This window comes from Aricia agestis, chromosome 11, assembly GCF_905147365.1.
Source record: "Aricia agestis chromosome 11, ilAriAges1.1, whole genome shotgun sequence".
Taxonomy (NCBI): domain Eukaryota; kingdom Metazoa; phylum Arthropoda; class Insecta; order Lepidoptera; family Lycaenidae; genus Aricia; species Aricia agestis.
Window position 1 is genome coordinate 13,362,770 of NC_056416.1, and position 24,958 is coordinate 13,387,727.

The following is a 24,958-nucleotide window of genomic DNA, read 5'->3' on the forward strand; positions in this document are numbered from 1 at the left end:
CAATCAGGTGTGCCAAATCTAACTGTTGGCCAACCGAGCCAATAACCGAGGCCCAACCATGGACCAATGTAAATGTGCTATTAGGGGTGACACTGTCAGCCATAGTGTGACGTCATATTTTTTGTATTTTATACTTTCTTTATTGAAATTTTTTTATGTGCTAAACGTACGAGTCTAAACGTGCAAAAAAAAATAGAAAATAATTAGGTACCTAAATAAGAAATTAGAAATCATTTGTATAATGTTGTAAACTTTGAGAGAAAAGATTTGGCCATTTCATTTCCCAACTACAGTAAATGGAGATAATATTATATTAATATAAAACTGATTTTTAACCGACTTCCAAAAAAACGAGGAGGTTATTTATTTGAATTATTCGAGAAAATATATTTTAATAATCTTTCTAGGCTTATTATTTATGTACCTACAGATAAACTTACCTACATATTATAAAGAGCGCGTTAAAAAAAGATCATCCAAATCGGAAGTACCGTAAAAGCGTTTTCGTCAGTACAAATTAAAAAATATAAAATCATACTTCCAAATCGACTTTATTTATCAATCATAAGCTTTTATTTGATGATAAGGATGAAATACTTACTGAGTTTCCTAGGCCAAGTTCTATTAGAAATATGCATTTGTTCAATGATATTGAATATTTGTCAAGTAGCCTATTAAATTATTAAATGTCTTAGCATTGTTTTTTTTCTTTCAACACTTATGTAATTGAATTCCTAATTATTATTATTCAAAACGATTTTTTTCATGATATACGAGTATGATTAATAATTTATGCATAGGTGGCAGTGAATTTTAGGAATTAGAATTTTAATTTAGGAAGATTTTTAATACTTATCTTTAAAAATTTTTAAAACAACAATAACGCGAGTTGTAGCTCTGCTACGTAGACCGTCATCTCCATAGAGTATCTACTTATAATAATAGAAGTTATATAAATATTTGATAAAGATTATAAAGACTCTATGATTTTAAAAGTGTCTCTACATATCTGGGGGTCGTCAAGGGTTCCTAACCCATCTCTACCTATAATCTTTTATAAAGCGGAGGAGAGCAAACGCGCCGAAAATTGTTTGCTTCACAATATTAATATGCGCCCGCGCAGATATTATTTTTGTTTAAAATGTAACTCTACACAGAGTCAAATTCTATATAAAAAAATCTATAAGATCATCAAAGTGTTCGAGACTCAGTAATACTTGATTTCTTTTGCCCTCAGTCCTCACTATCTCCTGCAGCTTAGGAGTTACTGGGCAAAAACATTATTTTAATGGCTAATAATACTCAGCTATTAGATATCCCCATCCTACGCCAATAGGCTTTAAAAACCGACGGTAGGAACGTCGATAGTCAAAGTAAACCACCCTCGCCGAGGGAACAAGGTCTGAACGTATCAAGAGTCAAAATGACTCAGTTGACTTCACAACGGCAAATTATCATAGTCGAGTCGAGTTTTACAATAATTACTTTTTTATCCCCATCAAACTCCACATAATTCCAATGCAACGTACATACAATACAATTTCGCAGTGTTATGCAGTGTGCTACTCGACTAAAGTATCAAAACTAGTCAATCGAGCTCGTCGACGGTCGAACACGACTAAAGTATCAAAACTAGTCAATCGACCTCCATTCAGCTGTCACGACTAAAGTATCAAAACTAGTCAATCGACCTCCATTCAGCTGTCACGACTAAAGTATCAAAACTTGTCAATCGACCTACATTCAGCTGTTTTTACACAAGTATCAAAACTACCCAGCTGTTCTCAGTCGAGCTCGTCGAAATCCAGCACGTGGAATGTCCTCGCGTGCGGCGGGGACGGGGTCGGGGGGGCGACGCGGAGCTGCGGCACCCTGGGGGCCAGGGCCAGGGCGGTAACGGGCTCCCTGCGGAATTAATAAATGAATTGCGGATACATAACAGTCCTATAGGTAATCAAAATTACGAAATAAACATTTTCACTTTTAACGGTCTACGTCTTAGAAGTTAGAACGTCTTATACGTGGTTAAGTTGACATTTTATCAGGTTATTATTTTTAAGGATCTGTTTTACCACTTTCTGATAAAGCACCGGATAGGCTATCCACAACACACAACTTATTTGACAGATTCTCCATACTCTATTTGTCAAGTTAAGTTGTGGATAGCCTTTCCGGCACTTATCAGGTAGTGGTGAAACAGGCCCTGAACAGCGTTTTTAAGCCCTCTTTTTGTCTAACTGGGGGTCAGGCGCGCGCGGTCGACGAGCTCCCGCAGCATCAGACCGGCGCGTGCGGCGTCGGTGCCGCCTGACGTCACGACACACGACGCTCGTTGTTTCCTCACCTGGGGGTCAGGCGCGCGGGGTTCGGCCCCGGCGCGCTCTGCTAGTCGTCGACGAGTTCCCACAGCATGAGGCCGGCGTCGGTGCCGCCCGACGTCACGACACACCGGTCGTTGAACATGAACCGCGCCGCGTACACAGACCCCGTGTACACTTTGCTCTCGTTGTATTCCGCCTTCGGACTCGCGCAGGGGTACCTGGAAAATGAGGTGAATGGGCATTGGTACCGTGTGTGAGAATAGTGGAGGCATAGCCGAACCCTCAAATATAAAAGAACGCCCTGTTAAAAATGTTATTATTCATCTAAGGTGAGGCAGCCTCCCGCAGGCTTACGATGGTCACAAATTAACTGCCATAAATCGGTGGTGGTGGTGGAGGTTAAGGAAGCAAACAAATGAATTCAATGATATACGCATTCCGCATTCGCGATCGACGGAAACCGTTTTTTGTTTGAACACCGACAGCATCAAGATCCAAGCTAGTTTATTTGTCAGTTCAGTGTTTCACAGCTTTTAAGTTTTAAACTCACACACCACCACCTTTTTAACCTCAATTTGGTTTGTACTTGTTATCAAAAGTAGCAAGTATTGAACAAACCTGAACAGTCTCAGGTAGCCGTCGGAGTCCCCGGAGACGAGCAGGTCGTGCGCGGAGGAGCGGCTGGAGGTCGTGATCAGCGACGTCATCGGGTAGAACCGGTTGTTCCACATGCCTGAAACACGTTGCAGGATTAAGACTATAGTCCGACAACCGACAAGGCTTTAAATGAACGTGGCGAAAAAAGGAAATAACACCGCCACCATACAAAGACGCTATTTTTGACAGTTCTCCTTTACCAGCAGCGTCCCCGGTGGGTTCATTTAAAGCCTTGTCGCATTGTACTTGATGCTCCATACAATTTATGCCCACCCCCCTATCTGTATGTTAACTAGAAACGGTCTTTGAACCTTTACTCTTCTGGTGCCCCCTCAGACTTGGATTAAGAATTCATCAGTCACTGATTATAAGGTAGTATTGTTTATTATTATAGCAGCCTACGGTGTCCCATGATTGCTGGAAAAGGCTTCCCCTCTTTCTTTCCATAGTTCACGTTCCATAGGCACTCTTTGTCAAACGCAACCAGTTCGTTGCGCCACATTTTCTTAGGTGTAGTTTACACTATATTTTATATTTTACACATGAATAATACTACTTCAGCAAGTCGTAACTCGTAGTTTACAAAGCATATTTACACAGCTACGTATAAATTGACATAACCTGGTAAATTACATCGTCTAAAAATATTCTAAGTTAAGTTTGGCTTTCTTATAAGTTTAGCATTGAATAATATAGGACTTGCTCGTAGTCCAAAACTCATCTCGTCGAACGTACCTGACACGAGGAATCCAACAGTCGCGTTGTAGGTCGACCACTTTACGTCCTTCATGGCTATCGGGCTCTTCTCTGGCGATAAGGCCTTGATATCCCCTGTAATTTTAAAACAATGTGTTTCAGTTTTAACGCCAAATGTATTAGGTACAAGGTATTAGGTAAGCCCACATTTACAGACTTCAGAAGCTATTTTCTCATTTCTGATGTGGGCAGTGTTTAAACAGTGAATCGAGACACAAAACTTCATATTAAATGTGCAATATTTGTATGAATTTTGGTGCCTAGTAGTTATATTAGGAATTTTCTGACGTGGGCCTCCGAATGCCAACGTGTAAGTTAGCTATATTGTATAGACCTGTACAGATGGGCCAACTATTCTTGTTAATCTTCTAATTACACTCCTTCCCTCCTATCATTAACCCATCAAGCCCCATAAGCTCACCGGTGAGCGAGACACAATAGAATAACAATAGATTTCCAAGAGTCCATGATCGAAGGATTAAGGCTGATGGACTTTACCACTAAAATTCGCTTTCCGGGATAGGGCTCTCCGCTTGTCTCTGTTTTGGCCTGTTAAAGTGCCTCTCGGGCCCTGATTCACAATGCGCAATTCGACTCGGATTCGGAAACTTCAACGCGCGACATCCAATAATCTCACGTAAAGTTTTCGAATCCGAGTCGAAAAGAAATCGTGAATCGTTGGAACGTGCAGTCAGCAGCCTTGGCTTCGTAATTATATTTTATGCTTGCTTGTGCTACGCTATTTAGGCTTGTGAAAAGAAATCGTGAATCAGCCCGCTCGTGCAGTCTACCTTGGCTTTGTACGTACTTTTTCGTGTACCTACATGTGCTTGCTTGAGCCTACTTACGGTCTGTTTCATCACTTCCTGATAAGTGCCGAATAGGCTATCCACCACTAACCACTTACCTTGACACATAAAGTATGGAGAATCTGTCAAAAAATCTGTGAATAGCCTATTTGGCACTTTATCTGAAAGTGGTGAAACAGACCCTGAGGCTTGTGAAAACAAATCGTGAATCAGCCCGCTGGAACGTGCAGTCAGGCTTGACTATGTACTCACAGAAGCACAGGTCGTAGTCCTGTGTGACGGTTTGCAAGTAGCAGCCGTCGAGGCTCCAGTCGAGCTGCGCTAACGGCTGCGTGCCGCGGATCTTGTTGGACTTCTTGTACGAGAAGCCGTCGCGCGACACGCGGAATAAATAGATGCTGCCGTTCTGAGAACCGATGGCCAGCATGTCGCCCGCTGGAAATGTTAGATGCTTCAGTATACTGTATGTATCGAATTAATAAAGTTACAGAAACTACAGTATGTCATGTTGATGAGTTAAAACTGTTAGGGTATCCCTCATTTGCGGTACGTTAAAGCGTCATAACACAAAATGCTGTTACCATAGTCAGTCACATTTCCTATACAACGTCCCGTCAAAACAACAAATCAATGTGGCATAATATCGGAGCTATGACGCTGCGACGACGCGCGGCACGGGGCACGGGTGACGGGGCAATGTGATGAAGCCACAATGTGGATAAGACCTGTTTCAGCGCGACACGACTGTATATTATACAGATGTCCGTCACAGAATATGTAGTTGCGACTGACGACTGTACAGTTCGATTCGGATCTCAACGATGCTGCATATACTTGCCATCTTAGTCCGGCAGTCCCCAAACTTTATTTATTTATTTATTTATCATCCCACACTTAAACTATCATTACAGGGTTTACCTAATGCGATAGTAGTGTACATAAAATTGTATAACAAAGTGCTAAAATAATAATTTCATAACTATCCACAATTATTATAACAATAAAATTAATAACAATAAATTATAAAACCATAAATAGTAAATATACCCAATCGTTCAATAAATATAGTTTAAAATTGTAAATAAATTCTATCCATGATTAAAAATAAATCAATTAATAAAATAATACAAAAAACAAGTTATTATTACCTATGTATCATGTAATCATTTGTCTTCCCATAACAAATGACAAACAGGCAGTTAAGTGTGAATTCACCGAGAGTGCAATGGAACAGGTCCACCCGCTGTGCAACTTCGTTAAGGGTACGTAGTGCACGAACAAACGGGGAGTATTTAAGCAGGTTGGTCCTGCAGCACTATATAATCTACCTAGCCGTTTTCGGCTTCAGTGACTTGGTTATGTTTAATTGTTCATAACATTATGTTTTGCTCTTATATGGCTAATATACCCAATCTTAGCAGTAAAGGTGCGAGAGCAGGATTCGCAAGTTAGGGCACCATTTACATAATTATATCGTATATTAGCAGGCGGTCTTGCTTTTAGCTGGTCACGTTTGAGATCTAGTTCCCGCCTTCGTTCTTCCTCAAAAGAGTATGTTTTGTGATTTATAAGTTGCCTCCACTCTAGCCGCTCCTCCGCCCGAGATTCCCAGCTAGAGGGATCAATATTGCATCTCTTCATGTGTCTTTTCTGTACGTCCTTGTAGCGTAGAAATTGACCACCGTTTGCCGTGTTCCAACTCAGAAAAGAAGATGCGCTTTACCTTTCTCTGATCCGGCATTCTTACAAGGTGTCCACACCAACGCAACTGCCGCCTCATCAAGTATGCTTCTATGCCACAGACATTAGCTCGTCGGAGAACATCAGTGTTGCGAATACGATCCGACCACTTGATATTCATGATGTCACGTAAGCATTTCAGATGGAATCTGTCTAGCATGCGTATGTGTCTTCGGTAGGGGCACCACGTCTCTGATGAGTACAGAATGTTAGGCAGGACAATCGCCATATACACCTGTATTTTAGTACTCAGTTTGATATTGTGAGAGCGGAAAACCTGGTCTCGGAGTTTGCCAAAAGCAGACATTGCTGCACCAATTCTGCTGTTTATCTCAGAGTCGAGGTCGCCTTTGGCTGTTACAGTGTTTCCCAAGTATTTAAATTTGTTGACTTCTTTTAGGGCTTGGCCTTCAATGCACATATTTAAAGAAGCTCGGTTCACGGTGTCCATAAGCATTACCTCTGTTTTAGATATGTTGATTTTCAGACCAAACCTAATGCAGACGCTGTTCAGTCTAGTAATCAGCCTTTGTAGTCCTTCGTGAGTGTTCGCAACAAAGCATAGATCATCAGCGTACATTAGCTCGGTAATAAGATCATATGATACCTTTCGACGAGATTTTAACCTTGCGAGATTAAAAATACTACCATCTGTGCGATAACGTATGCGGATGCCCTCGGTATTGCATTTCAAAGTCTCCTTCACGACAACAGAGAAATAAAGAGCAAATAAAGTGGGCGCTAGGACGCACCCTTGCTTAACGCCACATGTTACTGGGAATTGTTCTGAGCGTTCACCACTGACGGCTACACAACATGTCATGCTGTCATGCAGGAGTCTTATCAAGCGAATTAATTTGTCGGGACATCCTAATTTTGATAAGACTATCCAAAGAGCCTCCCTAGGGATACTGTCGAAGGCTTTCTCAAGGTCAACGAAACATATACAAAGAGGCTGGTGCTGTTCTCTACTTTTCTCTTGAATTTGTCTCAGTGAGAAAATAGCCTCACAGGTGCTTCTATTTGGTCTAAAGCCAAACTGGGTCTCTGGTAACAGCTCCTCAGACAACTCCATCAAGCGATCTAGAATTACCCTTGCGAGCGCTTTTCCAGCGGTGGAAAGAAGGGAGATTCCTCTGTAGGAGTCGCATTCAGATCTGTCGCCTTTGTTTTTATATAGAGCACAAATAATTGAAACCTTAAAGTCCGCGGGAACTTCTTCGGTTTCCCATATTTTGCAAAAAAGTTGCCACATCTTATTGTGCAATTCATCACCTCCATACTTTAATAGTTCCCCTGGAACATTATCAACTCCGATTGCCTTCTTGTTCTTCAAAGCTTTTATGGCATTCGTTACTTCTTGCTGGCTAGGAGGGATTATCAGTTCTTCCTTTGGGGATAAAGTTGGCAGAGTTCTTAAATACTCTAGATCAGCTGATCGATTTACGTTAAGCAAGGTATTGAAGTGTTGTGCCCAGCGGTTAAGTGCTTCATCTTTATTGACTAAGAGATTACCGCTTAAAGATCTTATTGGCACATTTGCTTTATATTTACTGCCTATCAACCTTCTCATTTCTCTGAAAAATTCCCCTAGCTGGTTCGTGTCTGCAAGATTTTGGATGTGACGAACTTTTTCCTGCCACCATTCATCCTTTGCAATACGAGTTAGTTTCCTGACTTGCGCTGTACTTTCTTTAATTTCTTGACTATTGGTTGCTTGATCCTTCCGTCTTAACAGTTTGCGATGCTCCGTTAAAGCTTTAGTAAGCAGCTCATTGTTATCATCAAACCAGTCATCACATACACGAGGCTTGGTACCTAAGGTATCTGTGGCAGCATTTAAAATGTTACCAGATAAAAGTTTCCAGTTCTCGTCAGTACTTCCAGCCTGAATATTTATGTTTACTGTATTAAGATATAAATAGAGTCAATGTACTTGGAAAGAGTTTCTTTACTCTCCAATTTTTTAAGGTGAAGACTATTTGGTTTGATTCTGCAAGATCTATGTAATGGTTTGAGACGTAGATTCATTTTGGTGACAATAAGACGGTGATCAGACCAACAGTTAGCACCGCGCATCACTCGCGTTATCGTGACATCAGAAATATCTTGCTGCCTAACAATAACATAATCTATGAGATGCCAATGTTTCGATCTTTGATGCATCCAGGTGGTTTTATATTTAGCTGGTTGACGAAACATGGTATTGGTTATTGCCAGATGAAATTGGGAACAGAAAGTTAATAATAATAGTCCGTTGCTGTTCATATTTCCAATACCATGCCGTCCCAATGTACCAGGCCAGGCATCAAAATCCCGACCCACGCGAGCATTGAAGTCTCCAAGGAGTAGGATTTTTTTCACTTGGGCGGATTTTAGTTAGGACTTGGGAGAGTTCCTCGTAAAATTTTTCTTTTTCGTCATCAGTTTTATCTAGGGTTGGGGAATATACGCTAATAATATTTAAGTGCCTGTGATTATTTAGGTGTAGACGAAGGGACATGACACGATCAGAAATTCCAATCGGTCGTTCTACTAGCCTAGAGGCAATGCTGTTCTTTATAGCGAAACCTACTCCAGATCGTCTTGGTTCAGATGTTGATGTACCTTTCCAATAGAACGTGTAGCCTCCTCTATGTTCGACAAGCTCTCCCTCTTCAGGTAGATGGGTTTTGCTGAGAGCAGCTACGTCTATATTGTATCGCCCTAGCTCCCGGGCTACAATAGCGGTTTTACGCTCTGGACAGATATTATTTGGTCGATCCAAAAGAGTGCGGACATTCCAAGCACCAAATGTCATTTGTTTATTCTTAGTACTTCGACCACGTCTAGCTGGGATGCACAGGCAGTCGTGGTTACCACCTCCCAAAAAAAATTGTTGGAGTGAGCATTTGTTTGGGACACCTTTTCTAGTCCCCTCCTCGACTGCGCGAGGAAAGCAGTGCCCCTCTAAATAGAGCTGCTTTGTCGCTGAGGGTGCTGCCGAGCTACAATGTCACTCCCATGCAGTGCAAAAACGACCACTCTCCTTCAGCCGCCAGTGTGCAGGTATCAGACAAAGCCCAGCTTACATCAATGCCAGACCTTTCTACCTCTACCCATCGCCACAGGACTTTACTTTCTCGGAGTCCGTGAAACGTAACCAAGTCAGATACGCAGGAAATATTTAAGTGCATAAGTGCGCGCGCAATACACAGGTGCACTCTCTCGTCTCCTCATTCTTACTCTAATGGAACGGTAAACCGCTACGATTAGTGAACGAGTAGATGCAGTTTCTGGTCACGACACTATTTGTCCTATCGTTACCTTCAGGCCCTCAACAACTGCCTGGTTATCTCGCCACAGATAGTGGATTGCGTTACCACCGAGACAACAGCACTAAAAGTACGGGGACAAACCGTACAACCTCCAGTTCTGAAACACACGATTCCGCTTAGATAGCATCATGTGTTTCAATACTGGAGTCCCCTCAACCAGGTTTAGCCCACGAGTCGACGTGGTGTACCAGGGTGTGACCGCTGTGTGATGGCAGCTACTCGGAGCCACTGGCGAGAGGACTCGGAGCCACTGGCGAGAGGAACTGCAGCACGGAACGTGTAGCAGCGGCGGGCGGCGGCGGCGCCACACGTACTGGTCGGGCACGCTGAGCGACACCTCCCCCAGCACGGCAGCGTCGCTCGTCCGGCCCCGCAGCACGCTGAACACGTACCGCACCACCGACAGCTCCCTCCGCACCGCGAGACTGTCGTATCCCACCATACCCAGCACGAATAGCGACGGATAGCTCAGAGGGTAGAACGGGTAGACGCCGTACAGCCGCTGATATATATAACGGAGGAATTTGTTTTGGATTCGCTCCAACATTAGGGAATATTTCTGTTCGTAAGGCGACCAGATGATCGCGCCGTATTCCAAATGGCTCCTAACGAGGCTGTTGTAAAGACCAGTGATAGCCTTCACGTTAGAGAAGCCCCGACTCATCCGTAGCACAAAGCCCAGGTTCCGAAAAGCTTTTTTGCAGCAGACTGCAATGTGCTCTTTAAACGTAACTTCGTTGCCGATATGAATTCCGAGGTCTTTAACAGACGTCACTCTAGTCAACGGCAGGGAATCTACGGTATAGTTATGTCGGAGATAATTGTGCGTCTTCGTAAAAGAAATAGCGAGACATTTGGAACTATTAAATTGTAAGTTATTTTCCACACTCCATGCAACTATTCTATCAATGTCTTCCTGTAATTTTAGGTAGTCCTCGATAGATTTAACGAGTAAATATATTTTAAAATCGTCTGCGAACAGTTTACCCTTGCAGTATTTGATCACTTTAGGCAAATCGTTAATCGTAATCAAAAACTGAAGGGGCCCTAGATTACTTCCCTGACTAACGCCCGAATTCGTGTCATATGGCAAGGATATATGGCCATCATATTGGACGTACTGCTTTCGATCACGCAAGTAGCTGACAAAAAGCTTCAGGAGCTTCGGTGTGAAACCTATCGCCGCTAACTTAGTGAGCAACACGTCATGATCGACTAGGTCAAAGGCTTTTTTAAAATCAAAGTATACGGCGTCAACTTGCATGCCACTGTCTAACGCCGGTACGATGTCCAACATATAACCTAGCAGGTTGCTCGTAACGCCCCTCGACGGACGAAATCCGTGCTGCTCATCAGCTAGTTGCGCGCTAACCTGAGCGAAGATGAGGTTGTACAACACCGACTCGAACGCCTTAGATGCGGTAGATAGGACCGCTATCGGTCTATACCCTTCTATCTGGGATCCTAAGTTTCCCTTCGGTACCGGGACCATTCTCGTAGTTTTCCACCTAGAAGGAAACCTCGATGACTCCAAGATTAAATTATATATGTGGCAAAGTGGTTCCGTTAAAACGAAGCAGCAGTCTTTAAATATATAAGGCGGTATACCGTCTGGACCAGCAGCATGCGTGGGCTTGAGCCGCCGCAGCGTTGCACTGTACACTACCTGTGTTGTATTGCAGGCAGGTGAGCGGCGAGCCGCATACGCGGACGGTGGCGACGTGTGCGCCGGCGTCCGCGTTCAGCACCACCAGGTGGCCTTCCGCACTGCCCGCCGCCAGCGCGCCGCCGCCCGGGTGCCACGCCAAGGACACGCACTCGTAGCCCACCTGAAATAAATAAACATTTATTTGACCCAATAGGACATTACACTACAATGAGACGGTTGAACCGTGAGCTGTGCACTTGCATAATGACCCGTAGAAGATTGCCATGGGCTCAATACGGCAGCTATATAGTGACACATTATGACAAATGGAAACCATTGACATAAGAAACTATAAAAACCATAAAGTTAATATACCTAGCGGAATTAAGCTAGGTATATTAACTTTATGATAGAAACCCACATTGTCGTAACTCGAATCCGCCGATCCGACCGATAAATTTTTTGTCAAAGTGTCCAACAGAGATAAATACGGCTGAGCCATAGTCAAGCCAAAGGTGCGACAACACCGGCAAAATATACCAGATTAAAAAAAATCCAAATCATTATCGTTACTCGAATCGCTGTTTAATTCTCCTGCTGACCCCATCACGAGGTAGGAAAATTGAAAACTAAATCAACCGGAATGGCATGGAAAAACTTGGTTTACACATCGGGAATCAAACCCAAACCAGCATGATTGTGGATCACGCGCTTAAACTTGCCGGTGAGTGTACAAAAGTACTAGCTGTAGTAATGGCTTCCGATGTCTCATACCAATATGTAGGTACTATCAGAGAAGTTGATTCCTAGGCAGATGGCGGATCTAAGTAATTTGGTCGCGTTAAGTCAAACCCATCTGACCGATCACAGCTAACATTGAATTGACATTAGCCAACCAAACGACGTCGGTCGTCGATCGTCGTCAACTGCCTAGGGGAGGAATCAATTTCCCCGATGGTACATTATTACCTGCGTGGCGAATATGTGCTTGTGTCCCTTCCACAGCGCGATGTTCTTGTCGTGTCCGGCGGTGGCGAACACCTCGTCGTCGGGGTGGACCGCCACGCCGGTCAGATGCTTGTAGTGACCGAACACCACCTGGGAGATGGTCAAGGTCAACTTGTAGTTGATTTTGCAGTTGGTGTAGTACAACTAGTACACATAGGTCCACTCACTCAGGTGAGTGGCTAAGAAAAATGTAATGATCAAACTGCACACGTTGAAACTTGTTTGTAGATGATTTTGATTTTATTATTACGACTGAGGTAGATGAAGTTCTACAGAATATTTTTTTTTAAATATAATGCGGGCTCCACACTCGCGGCACGAATTGCGGCCGCGGTTCACGGATGCAACGCGCCGTGAACACAACGCGAACAAATATGGCCCTCTACACTCACAATCTTCGCATTTACGTTCGCGCATTTGAGTAAAATGAACGTTGAAGTCACTGTTGCCGCTGATCTGACATTGTGTGCGACAGCGAATAAAAGCGAGTGTGGATGATGATCGCGTTCACGCTTCGCGAGCCCTATGTTGCGGGCCAAAAAACCGACACCGGACGGGGAAAGCTGTGAAGCGCGAACGCGAAGCTGCGAGTGTGGAGCCTACTTAGGAGGGAATGAGGTCTGTAGAGAGTTATTAGAGCAACTTAATACCTGGTTGAACCGTCTCTGCAGCGAGCCCTCCATGATGTTGTTGCGTGTGGTGCCGACGTACAGGTTGCCGTCGTTGCGACCCGGCCGCTGCGGGTAGATGCTGCGCACGCCGCCCGCCGGCTCCGGCAGCTGGGGGAATATAATCCTTGGGTATATGGGCATTAGTACCAGAATCCCTTAAGGAATTTTTCATATTGACCATCCAGGAATCCATCCCTCTAAGCATGTCGTAATCGCTTCCCCCGCAAAGTAAAACTAGGTTTAAAATGGCGAAAAACCTGAAAGCCATTTGTTAAATGTTTGCTTTGTTTTTTTACCATCTTGACAAAGAGGCAAGACTTTAGGTTCAAGGCCATTCGTCTTGTTGACATGAAGTTATTTAAATACATGTACTATCTGTCATCTGTTCACGCCCAAACCGCTGAACTGATTTTGCTGAAATTTGGTATATTTTGAGTCCCGAGAAAGGACATAGGATAGAAGTATCCTATGATACTTTTTATCCTGGAAAATGTATGGTCCCTGCGTGATAAATGAATATTAAAATGAAAATATTAGAAGCCATTTTAGTTTTTACCTTTGTCTCCGTGATTTTCTTGTAGTTTTGCAAAGTATCCCACGCTGATATTTTGCGATCCTTCTCCCCACCAGATATGAGGGTGCCTTCTGACAGCATGATGAGAGAGCTGATGCCTTTCGTGTGTGCCTGATATAATAACGAAGTGTACAATCAATTTTTAACCGACTTCCAAAAACGAGGAGGTTATACATTCGGCTGTGGATATGTTTTTTTTTATGTATGTTCAACGATTACTCCGCCGTTTGTGAACCGATTTTCAAAATTTTTGTTTTGTTATATTAGGTGTTACTCCAATTTGGTCCCATTTCCACAAAAGTGGTGACCTGATGATGGGATCCATGAGTAATCGAGGGAACTCCTCAAAATTCAAATGGAAACATATGTTTTTTTTGGTTTCATATGAAGTGTTTCAGGCATATGCTACCAAAAAGTAGGATTTTGCACCAGGATACACCATGGTTCGAAGGTGGTGAACAGAACTCCTTACTCCTTATAGATACATATTTTGGGATTTCGGCGTTGTCTTAAGAACTGAAAGCATATACTACTATGCAAATTTAATTAATCATCATCATCATCACCACTCTTCCACCATACATCCATGAGTAATCGAGGGAACTCCTCAAAATTTATATGGAAACATATAGTGATTTCGATTATATGAGAAGTATCCTAAGCATATGCTACCAAAAAGCAAGATTTTGCAATTAGATAATATACCATGGTTCCGATGGTGCTAAGAGAACTCCGGATTCCTTATAAATACAAGTTTGCGGCTTTCGGAGTTGGTTTAAGAACTGAAAGCATATGCTACTATGCAAGTTACATTCATCATCATCATCATCATCACTACCACCAGTCACCAGACCATGAATTATCTAGTTATAACCCTATTATTGGTACTTTTAATCGTCTTTAAGATCGAAACCCCGAATTTGTCGAACGATTTAAAAAATTATAATGTTATTTCAATGTAAATGATTCGACCTTGGTGTTTAGGTTACCAAGTTAGCAATTTGATCGTGAGATCTTTGAGGTATGCTTATCTCCTTAAAATTTATACGGACGATTATAGTTATATTTGAGCATAATATTATATTATGTTGAGCTGATGAGTTTTCATTAGTGTAATGATAGAAAGAAAGTCACTGAACAGAACTTTAGAGCCTTTAAAGACAGGCGTATGAACATTAATTTTATCATTGCTTGATTAACGCCAAGCATATTATACAGTGGTATATCCTTGGAGTTCCTTAAGCAATTCTGAAGTGGTAGTGATCTCAGACAATGAGTTCTCACATCATGAAAGTGTATCCTGGATCCAAAGTCACTAAGCATTGGTCTGTACAGGAAACCTTATAAAGGACTAAAAAGAGTGAAATTATTATTTGTCACTAAGCATTAGTCTGTACAGGAAACCTTATAAAGGACTAAAAAGAGTGAAATTATTATTTTTAACAAAAAATTAAAACCGACTTCCAGGGTAAAACACTATAATAATTTAAAATGAACAAAAAAGTATTAAATAATAATTATTCGTACTCTTTGAAGTGCCTTAGGCATAATTCTCCTAAACCTCAACTATTTCTGTACACAATATCTTCATTATTTTGAAGTCGGTACCAGTTTTAAATATTAAAAATATTTTGTCATAGAACTCAGTAATCTTAGCTGGTACCGTCTTCAAAATAATGAAGATATTGTGTACAGAAATAGTTGAGGTTTAGGAGAATTATGCCTAAGGCACTTCAAAGAGTAAGAATAATTATTATTTAATACTTTTTTGTTCATCATAAATTATTATAGTGTTTTACCCTGGAAGTCGGTTTTAATTTTTTGTTAAAAATAATAATTATATGGTCAGTATATTAATAACACGTATAATGTGAGAAATTTAAATATGGAATTAATGTCTATTGGACTTTGATCTTAACGTCACAGGCTGCTTGCTAAGGCTTTGGAAAATTCCCTACATTTTATATTGTATAGCCTTTAGACTTTAGTAAAGAAGTAAATAAGATTTACAAAAAGCTTTGATTACGAGATTCCTAAAATTGTCAGTATTATTTGATCGGCATAAATATCAAATTTCAAACAGAACCCGTCACTGTCCGCCGTCACCAAACCACACCTTATGTCGTCAACATAGAGCTCAAAATTCAACTCTCACCTCAAACTCGAGCCTCACGAAGTAAGCACCGTCGCTGTCGACACTATACACGGTGATGAACCCGTCGCTGTCCGCCGTCACCACGTCACCGTCAGCTTCGAACTGCAGAGCCGTCACGTGCGTGCGCGCCGGCTGGAAAGAGATAGCAGATGTAAATGGAGATAGCAGATAGAGATGGGAAGTATGGCCGCGGAGCACTTAGATTGTACGTTGATCAATATCACTTGTCTTTTTCACTCGCGAACAGAATTAGTCATAATTATTGCTTTCTCATTTATATAGATAAGCGCTGGGACAAGGACAGCAATATGTTTGTGTGCGTATGAAAAAGACAATAGCACAGTATAGCAATATTGTCATATTGCTATACTGTGACAATAGCGTAAGAGATAATGAGGACTGAGGGTTAACGATTTCTAAGTGCTCTGTGATCGGGCTATACAAACAGGCGAATCGAGATGCGAAGTAGACTGTGAGTAAAGTCTACTTCGCTCGTGTGCAAAATTCTGTAAATATTAAGTAGTACCAACTATAATTTAATAACAGCTAATGGTCAATATTCAAAACACAATCATAATCTGGGGGCACGGGAGTGCCCCCGCCAAGATGAGCCAAGCGAAGCGCGCAAGAGCACTCTACCTTTTCTCGAATTAACGTTTCGTCGTATTTTTGCACCCTCGTAACTTTGGTTTGGATAATAATTACCGGTTTAATTATATCCGTCCTTTCGAAGAAGCCGTCTTTTCGTCGATTCCAGAAAGCTAGATGTCCTTTCCCGTGTGTGATGAGTAGGTTGTCGTCTAGGGGGTGAAACGCCGCTCCAGTCAGTTCTTCTTGAAGCGTCTGCACATAAAATTAAGAAATCAATATTTAATATTTTATTGTTTTACAAAACAACGAATGATCTGTAAATATTCATGACTAGTGGCCCGCCCCGGCGCCGCCCTTGGTACATTCATAGCACTCAGGGACATCTTAGCTATACATCAGTGTAAGAATTTTTGAAATCGGTCCAGTAGTTCCTGAGATTATCGGGTTAAACAAACAAACAAACTCTTCAGCTTTATAATATTAAATAAATTCACCACTTTCTGATAAAGTGCCTAATAGGCTGTTCACAACTTTTTTGATATATTCTCCATACTTGATCTGACAAATTAATTGGTGGATAGCCTTATCAGGAAGTGGTGAAACAGACCCTAAGTATAGATAAGTGGTTGATAACATTTAGGTGTTTGTCTGTAAACCGACCATGTTAGACGTCTATTGTGCATGATTATCCAGGGTCAAATCAAGAGAGGAACCTTTATAGAAACATCATGGATATTTTTTAGATATTAGATACTACATTTTTTCTCCTGGAAACATTATTTAACACCAAGTCTAGGGTTGTTAGATGCTAGAGAAAAGCTATCTAAACAAAAGAATTCCAAAGATTGTCAATTTTATGATTGTACGAAAATAGGTCTCAATAAAAATAAAAATATTAATTTGTAGGAATATAATAATTAGGTAAATTGCTTTTATAAGAATACTGAATATCATAGGCATTCCGTCTGCGCATTTATTTACTAACATTGAATGGAATATAATGAATCGAGGGGCTTAATGTGATTTACATAGCTTGGCTGGTTGCCTAGCGATGTTGGAAACAAATACAGACGGACAAACTTATCAATTCAAGTTTAAACCCTATTAGCATAGTTGTAAGAGTGAATATTACGTGTGGTTGACAAAATATGTGGGAGGGTTCTCATAGCATGACAACCTCAATTATTTTACCATGTAGGCATCCATAACATAGATAATAATATTATCCGCAACTTTTCATACGTTTTGCTGAAATAAAACTATCGTATCTTCTTTTCTGTAGAGTCAAAATTTTTCTCCGAATCTCTTATATAAAACTATGTAAGTAAGTATTTAGTTTAAACTAAGTTTAAAACATAAAGTTAATATACCTAGCGGAATAGACAAACAAAGGCCTGGGCAAGCGAGATGTCACTATCAGTCACTGCGTGGTAAAAAGAGAAGTGTGATACATGACAGCAGAACTCTTTTTTTGCCGTCCAGTCGGCACTTTGACAATTTAATCTCATAGAAAGATGCTTGTGTAAGTGTATACGTACACACATTTTTACCCACAGATGAAAACCAATTTCGGTTTCGTTTGACAGCTCGAGAGTCTAAACGAACAGACATAATGAGACGGAGACAGACAGACATAGAATTTCGCATAGATCTTACAATATTCGTAAGGTCATAGAAACAAGGCTACTCTACTCTATGTAATTTTTTCACGTTTTACGAGAAAACGACATTGATTTAACGTTCTTTGCGTGATTATTTCTTAATAATGCATCAAAATCTACACGTTTTCAACTCTTATCATTACATCTTCGTTCGTTTACCCTGGAACCTTGTGATTTAAGGCGACGCCTTGATAATTTGGCTGTAGCGATATCGATTTTTCTTAGCAATGACTAAAGCTAAGAAATTATAGTTCATTGTCAGTATTCATCGTGTCGTTGTCTTTGAATTACCCATAGCATAACACGATTGGTCAACTTTTATAACACAGAATAATCAATCAAAAAGACCTCTGTAAAAAAGGGATTCCTATTTTGCCATTAGAGAGTGATTTAAGCTTCCAAAATTTGTACATAAATTGGTTCAAGCATACACTTTAATTTGCCCATAGCTTATATGAAATGTATTTATGATTTGTAATTACGCGACAAAGACCATTTTGTCGCGCCCTTTCCATTTTTGCTGTTCCATTGCTTGTTTGCTATGAGAGGCCGGAGGACCGGCCTTTCATAGAAAACAAGCAATCTGAAACATATCCAACAGGGTTTTTTACTTTAACGCGGCGTCACCTTAATTATGAACTGGTTTCGTGTATCGTATCGCGATGTGCAGATATATTTGACAGCGCCGGCGGCGACGACGTGTGCCAGACGGACCTTGAGATTGGGGTGCCTTATGTTAACATTATTTTACATAAGTGATAGTTGAGATAAAAGTTTAGATATCAACGTGGTTAAATTTCTTTGTACTTCGTACAAAAAACGTGGAAATATTGCAATTCATCTTTATTTCCCTCAACGCTTATACACTTTGAGGCTCAGAGAGCGGTATTTTTTGTCCCGGAAATTTTTGTTTTCTTGTTCGAACCACTCAAACTATAGGACGTAAATTGTTACATGTGTTTAATGTAGCGATGTACCATCGAAGAAATTGATTCATAGACAGTTGACGGAACTGCGTCATTTGTTCGGATCATGTCAATCCAATGTTAGTGATTTGTCGGCTGGGTTTGACATAACGCGACTAAATTACGAAGGCCTACCATCTGCCTATGAAGCAACTTCTCTAATAGTATGTGTGTATGATACTCACCGCGACCTTCCCCAGCAGGTGTCCCCACTGCCACTGCCACACGGACAGGATGCTCTCCCGCCCCGCGTCCACCGCCAGCACGTAGCTGCCACCATTCTACAATATAAGAACATATTAGACTAGAGATGTTAAAATCGGACTAGACTTTTCTTCTGGCTTCACTTTGGTCAAATAAAAGTTGAATAGGGCAATTTAAGGTAGACGATTATTATCATCTGTAAGTTGTCGTAGAAAACTCCTAATTTGGAATGGTATTAAAGAAGTGTGGCATTTGCTTCTTAAAAGACGACTAATAATATCTTTGTCCCTTACAATCCATTTCAATTTGTCAATTACAGTCGTCAATCTTCTAGTTTACTTTGATGCTTTGGCAATGAACGTGCATGACTTCGCTCTATCAAATCTTTCTTACGCATTTATCACTCTAAAATACCCCTACCCCCATTCTATTTAACCCCCAAAAAGTACTGACCAGCTGCGAGAAAGCCACCGCCGACACTCCAGCTTCAAACTCCGCCATGCCGAACACGTGCAACGTCTGCAGCGTGTCCGTGCTCCAGATGCGCACGTGCGCCTGCGCGCGCCGCCCCCGCCCCGCGCGCTGACCGCTCGCCACTAGCTCGCGGGACGGGTGGAGCTCCATGCTGATAATTGAGAGTCGGTTTAAATCATAAAGTTAATAATACCTAGCGGAAAAGAGCAACAATCTCGAGCTGTCAAACGAGACCGAAATTGATTTACATCTGTGTGTAAAAATTTGTTTACGTATACACTTGCACAAGCATCTTTCTAAGAAATTAGATTGTCAACGTGCCGACTATACGTCAAACAGACATAAGTGCCGACTGGACGTCAAACAGATGAAAAATATTGGTTCTGCTGTCATGTATCACACGTCTCTTTTTACCATGCAGTGTTACTGATGGTGACATCTCGCTTGGCCTTTGTTTCTCTATTCCGCTAGGTATATTAACTTTATTGTTTAAATATAGAATATTCCTAATGATGCTGCGAAGGTAGATATGCAGCGAAGAATGAAGCGAAGCAACTCGGTATACTCCATTAAGCTGTTTTTGCATTGTGTTTGTGCATTTACTTCAGGATTGGATATTTTGTATGCGTAGCACATACGCTACAACGTCCGTGGCAGTACTACACGTAGCGGAGTGCTACGAAACCGCGATATCACAATTTTATGTTCGTTATCTTCGCTTTTAAAGGCCTGATAGACGTACCGCGTACGAACTCGAGTTTTAAGTTCGCGAACTTACTCGGCTCGCGTCGGTAACACACGAGAATCGCTCACCCTGACACTATTTCCACGCCTGATAGGCAGAAATTTTGAACCACAGTAAACTTGTACCACCTTCAAACACTACCTTGTAACAAATTTCTTGGATTCTATTCTATATTACCATGCCCCAGGCTCGCGGCTCGCGGCTCTTTGCTGACACACAGGCGATTAAGATCGTCGAGCCATAAGTCCGCGTACTTACTCGCACGTCTGATACCCTTTTTATATAAACTTGATTAGGTGTAATTTTGATCAAGACGGCGCGTCCTCCCTACAGTACAACAAGTATGTCGCTACACTATACACTATACAGACTACTACACACCACTGTATGTCCTCGGTGTGTCCGGTGTAGTGTCGCTGGGCGTCCTCGTCGCGGTCGAACATGACGGCGACGGCGGCCACGTAGTACAGCAGCTCGCCCGTCGGCAGCACCCACAGGTTGCGACGCGCGTCCACGCCGCGGTAACCGTACCTGGGCATTAGGTGTTTAACGATTGTACTATCAGAGAAATTGATACCTAGGCAGATGGGGACCTACGTAGTTTGGTCGCGTTACGTCAAACCCAGCCAAACATTGAAGTGACAGGATCCGATCAAATGACAATCAAGAAATTGATTCATAGGCAGTTGACGGACCTACGTCAATTGGTCGGATTATGTCAATTTAATGTAAATCATCATCTGTCGGCTGGGTTTGACAAGACGTGACCAAAATACGTAGGTCCACCACCTGCCTGTAAATCAACTCCTCTGATAGTAGCACAGTGATACCGCGAAGCCCACGAAGGGCGAAATAACTAGAGGAGCATCTACTCTCACACGTCAAAGGGCAATATGTATGTTATGTTCGGTTTAGCTCTATCACTTTTTGACAAGTTACAGTCTCAGTGTGTTAACAGCTGTTGTAGTGATTTCAAATCTACTCACAATAGTCTAGACATCAGATTCAGAAAGTCACCATAATCATCACTGAATGAAATGGACGTGACTTTCGTCCAGAAGACGCGAAAACTGTTGTGTTTTGCTTTCGAATCAACGTTTCGAATGCATACATTGCGTACATTAAGTCGTTTCTAAAATTATATTTATCATACAATTTTAATTATTTTGGGTTTTAGCAGCATATGACACCAGTGTGACTACAAATCCTGAATTTAAGAGCATCAATACTTACACCCAGTCCAGCTGCATCTTCTTATCCGGCGGCGAGTTGTCTATGGGCGCGTGGTGTATGGGCGGGTAGAACGTGCGCCGCAGACCGCGGATCGTCACGCGGATCGGCTCCTCCTTGAGTACCTCTAGGAGGGTGTAGTCTGTTGAGAGACAGATGTGAATTTGGGTGTTTGTGTGAGGTTTAAAGAGTTATGATGTATGTAGCAAATAGTATCAGTGACGTTGATTCGTAGGCAAATTATTGACCTATCCTACGTCATTTGATTGCGTTATGTCAAGTTAATAAAAGTCGTGATCTGCCAATTGGACTGTACATAATCCGACCACATAATAATTAATAACGTAAGTCCACCATGAATTAATTTCCCTGATGATAAATAACATCCAGAGACCTTCAAATAATGTTAACCATACTAATTTTGTTAAAAGTGTGTCTGTCTGTCTGTCACCTTTTCACGTCCAAAATGCGGAACCGATTTTGCTGGGTATGGAGACACTTTGAGTCCCGGAAAAGGACATCTATAGGATTCTTTTTTTTGGTTTGGTTCCCGCGAGATAAACGAATTTTCATTTAGTTATCTAAACCTTAGCGGCATTTCGTTGATAAATCGTAGTACGTCATGTATGAATTTTAAATCTTACCCGAATTCCGTACAATTTCTCCTTCAGGCGCGTACAACACTCTCGGGCGGCTCTTGCTGCGCGCTCGCGCTCGGCCGCGAGTGTCGTCCGATATTGGGATGGCTGCTAAGGTGCCTCGTGATCTTGATCTGTGAGATTAAACCATATTATGTAGTGTAGTAAAGGTCAATTCTGATTGATCGTCGCTAGAGGTCGGGATGCATTTTTAAGGCCATTCGGAACAGACAGCTGAACGCGGATGTCAAGTCTGTCATTTCAATGTGTATCTTCTTATTTAGTAAATAGAGTTCGGTTTTAAATAGCTCATTGCATCGATGAGGCATGTTCCAATGTGAATTAACCATAAGCAATGGGTGAGTAACTGACAAAAGTTGTAGAACATAATAATGCACTGGATAGACTTTTTACCTGCCAATCCAACTCGTGGATCATTTCTCCGGTCAGAAAATTACACAATTCCGTTATGTCTTCGTTAAATTGGAATATTCTCCTCAATTATAGTGTAGGTATAAATATTACCTTCTGATAGGTGAGTCTATGGGCAGCGGTGCGCTGACGCGCGGACTGATGGCCGGCGCAGCTAACACAGTGCCCAGGTAGAAGGTCTCCACGTCAGAAAACTCATTCCGAAGTTGGGAGAAACTTCGCACCTGTGAAAGGAATATATGAGAATAGAATAAAGAAGTAACTTCCAAAATATAGATAAACATTACGACAACCTCTGTGGCTCAGTTGGTAGGCTGTTGGTAGCTCAAGCCGGGGGTCGCGAGTTCGAACTTTAAAAACACGAAAACAATTCGAACGATTAAGCATAGAGAATTAAAATACATACATGGTTAATAATGGTTACGTCAAATTTAGTTCTCTACCCTAATAATGGGAGCGCTGATTCCGCTTCAAATGGCACAAAAAAAAGTGGGTATCATAGATCCAGCGTACTTGTATAATGGAGATCAGTGCGCCGACGGAACAAAAAGTTTTCAAAGTTCCTGGGTCATGGATGTGTATTAAATATGTGTATCATATTATAGTAAAAATCTTAAATATAATATGTACTCGTATAGTATAAAAGTATTTAATATATTTCCGGTGTCTACTACCCGTAACACAAGTCCATCAGGTATTTACCACGGGGCCAGACTGACATGGTGTGAAGCGTCCATAGATATTATTATTATTACGCAGGTGTTCAATTTTAGAACTCTCGAAATATAGAGTCAAAAGTAAAAATCAACAAGTACAAATACAGCACTTGATTAATATGATACTTGTTAATATTGCCATAAAACGTAACAAATATTGTTTTATGGTAATATTACAAGTATCAACTTACCTCAAACTTAAAAACTCTCACCTCACCAAAACACCTCAAAACTCAAACTTACCTCTTGTCCAGTGATCGTGTACATTCGTTTGGCCCCACTCATTTTCAAAACCTGCCCCAAATCTTCTAAAACCTCTTCGAAAGGCTGCGTTGTTCGTAAGTTCAGTAGAACTCGACACTGTGAAAAGGTGTATTATATTATTTACGTTGTTTATTTTTTCCCTCCGTTAGTTTATCCAGGGCTACGTCTCTTTTATATTGAAGAACAAGATAAATAATATTATAATCTTTTACTAAGGTATTATCTATAATGGATAATAATCATTTGTAGAGTTCATGCTAAGTTCATACAAAAGAGCTACCTTTATTTATGAAAACAAATATGTGGGAGTACCGCCACAAATGTCTCAGAATATTTCAAGCGTTTGAAACTATACAAATCACAGTGCACTGCGCAGCTCATGAAAAATTCTAAGAAGTAATAGCATTACAAGTATTAAAAACGTCCAACAATTACCGTGTAAAGTATCGAGAGCATGCGATCCAGCCAAGGATTTCCATCGGAACAGCACCATTACACCAAATAACGGAGCGATTTCACTAAATGCAATTACTACCACTTTGCTGATTGCCGATACAGATTTCAACATTCAAAACACTTTAATTGCATTTTAAACGACTTTTTAATTGCTACAGATCCCTACATTTTGATTTGTTACATTACGGATTTTTATCGAATTATTACGATATCTAGAACAGGCGCCATTTTTCCACTTAAATGGTTTGTTCAACTGCTAAATGTAACAAGCTTTAAGGATCTCACTTTGGCCTAACCCAATTGTTTTTTTTAGCAGTAAGATGGGCCAGACGGCACGCTTAATGCTTATGCCGCCAAGGAAAGGTGAATTATTTTTAGGTTAGGTTAGTTTGAAATAAAGGTAACAATTTTACCTTTATTTTCAATCATTGATTAGCCATGATATTACGGTGGCTCTACTCACAATTTTTGGTCAATGTAATCTAATCTATGAGCTGAGTCTAGGTTCACACGGCACTATCCTGCACGTTTTTTTTTGCAGTATACGTCTTAACGAATAAATAGTGGCGCATACAATGTATTATAGGTATAAAAACTATTAAGGTAAAGGCACCTATTAACGCGGTATGCAAAATTGGCATCAATTACCGATGTATTCGTATTTTCGTATTTTAATTGAATAGCAATAACTTTAGCACAATATTATTTCGGACATGTTTTAACTTGTAGTATTTTACATCGAACTGATGAGCGCTAGTTGGCATATCACTCTATGAACGGATCAAAAATAATTAGTTTGTGCGACGGCAGCGCAGGAGCAGGTTGTGTGCATACAATCACGTGCCAATTCATGTAAATGCATACACATTTTTGTTACGTTATTTAAAAGTAATACACTTTATAACTGACTATGGATATTGTTTACT

General features: G+C 41.2%; 1 protein-coding gene across 1 annotated transcript in view; it reads right to left on the minus strand.

Moving 5' to 3' along the window:
* Window positions 1–2,382: 2,382 nt before the first annotated feature.
* Window positions 2,383–24,958, minus strand: part of LOC121732057 (echinoderm microtubule-associated protein-like CG42247) — a 39,462-nt gene continuing 16,886 nt past the window's right edge. The window contains exons 3-19 of the mRNA XM_042121826.1: window positions 23,556–23,672; window positions 22,690–22,820; window positions 22,171–22,298; window positions 21,530–21,668; window positions 20,678–20,827; window positions 19,531–19,702; window positions 19,059–19,154; window positions 16,362–16,499; window positions 15,657–15,788; window positions 13,484–13,612; window positions 12,907–13,035; window positions 12,218–12,346; window positions 11,267–11,429; window positions 4,796–4,978; window positions 3,714–3,809; window positions 2,940–3,054; window positions 2,383–2,539 (exon numbers count right to left, since the gene is read on the minus strand). Coding sequence (XP_041977760.1) covers window positions 2,386–2,539; window positions 2,940–3,054; window positions 3,714–3,809; window positions 4,796–4,978; window positions 11,267–11,429; window positions 12,218–12,346; window positions 12,907–13,035; window positions 13,484–13,612; window positions 15,657–15,788; window positions 16,362–16,499; window positions 19,059–19,154; window positions 19,531–19,702; window positions 20,678–20,827; window positions 21,530–21,668; window positions 22,171–22,298; window positions 22,690–22,820; window positions 23,556–23,672 — 2,301 coding nt within the window. The 3' untranslated portion in view covers window positions 2,383–2,385. The remainder of the gene's footprint in view (window positions 2,540–2,939; window positions 3,055–3,713; window positions 3,810–4,795; window positions 4,979–11,266; window positions 11,430–12,217; window positions 12,347–12,906; window positions 13,036–13,483; window positions 13,613–15,656; window positions 15,789–16,361; window positions 16,500–19,058; window positions 19,155–19,530; window positions 19,703–20,677; window positions 20,828–21,529; window positions 21,669–22,170; window positions 22,299–22,689; window positions 22,821–23,555; window positions 23,673–24,958) is intronic.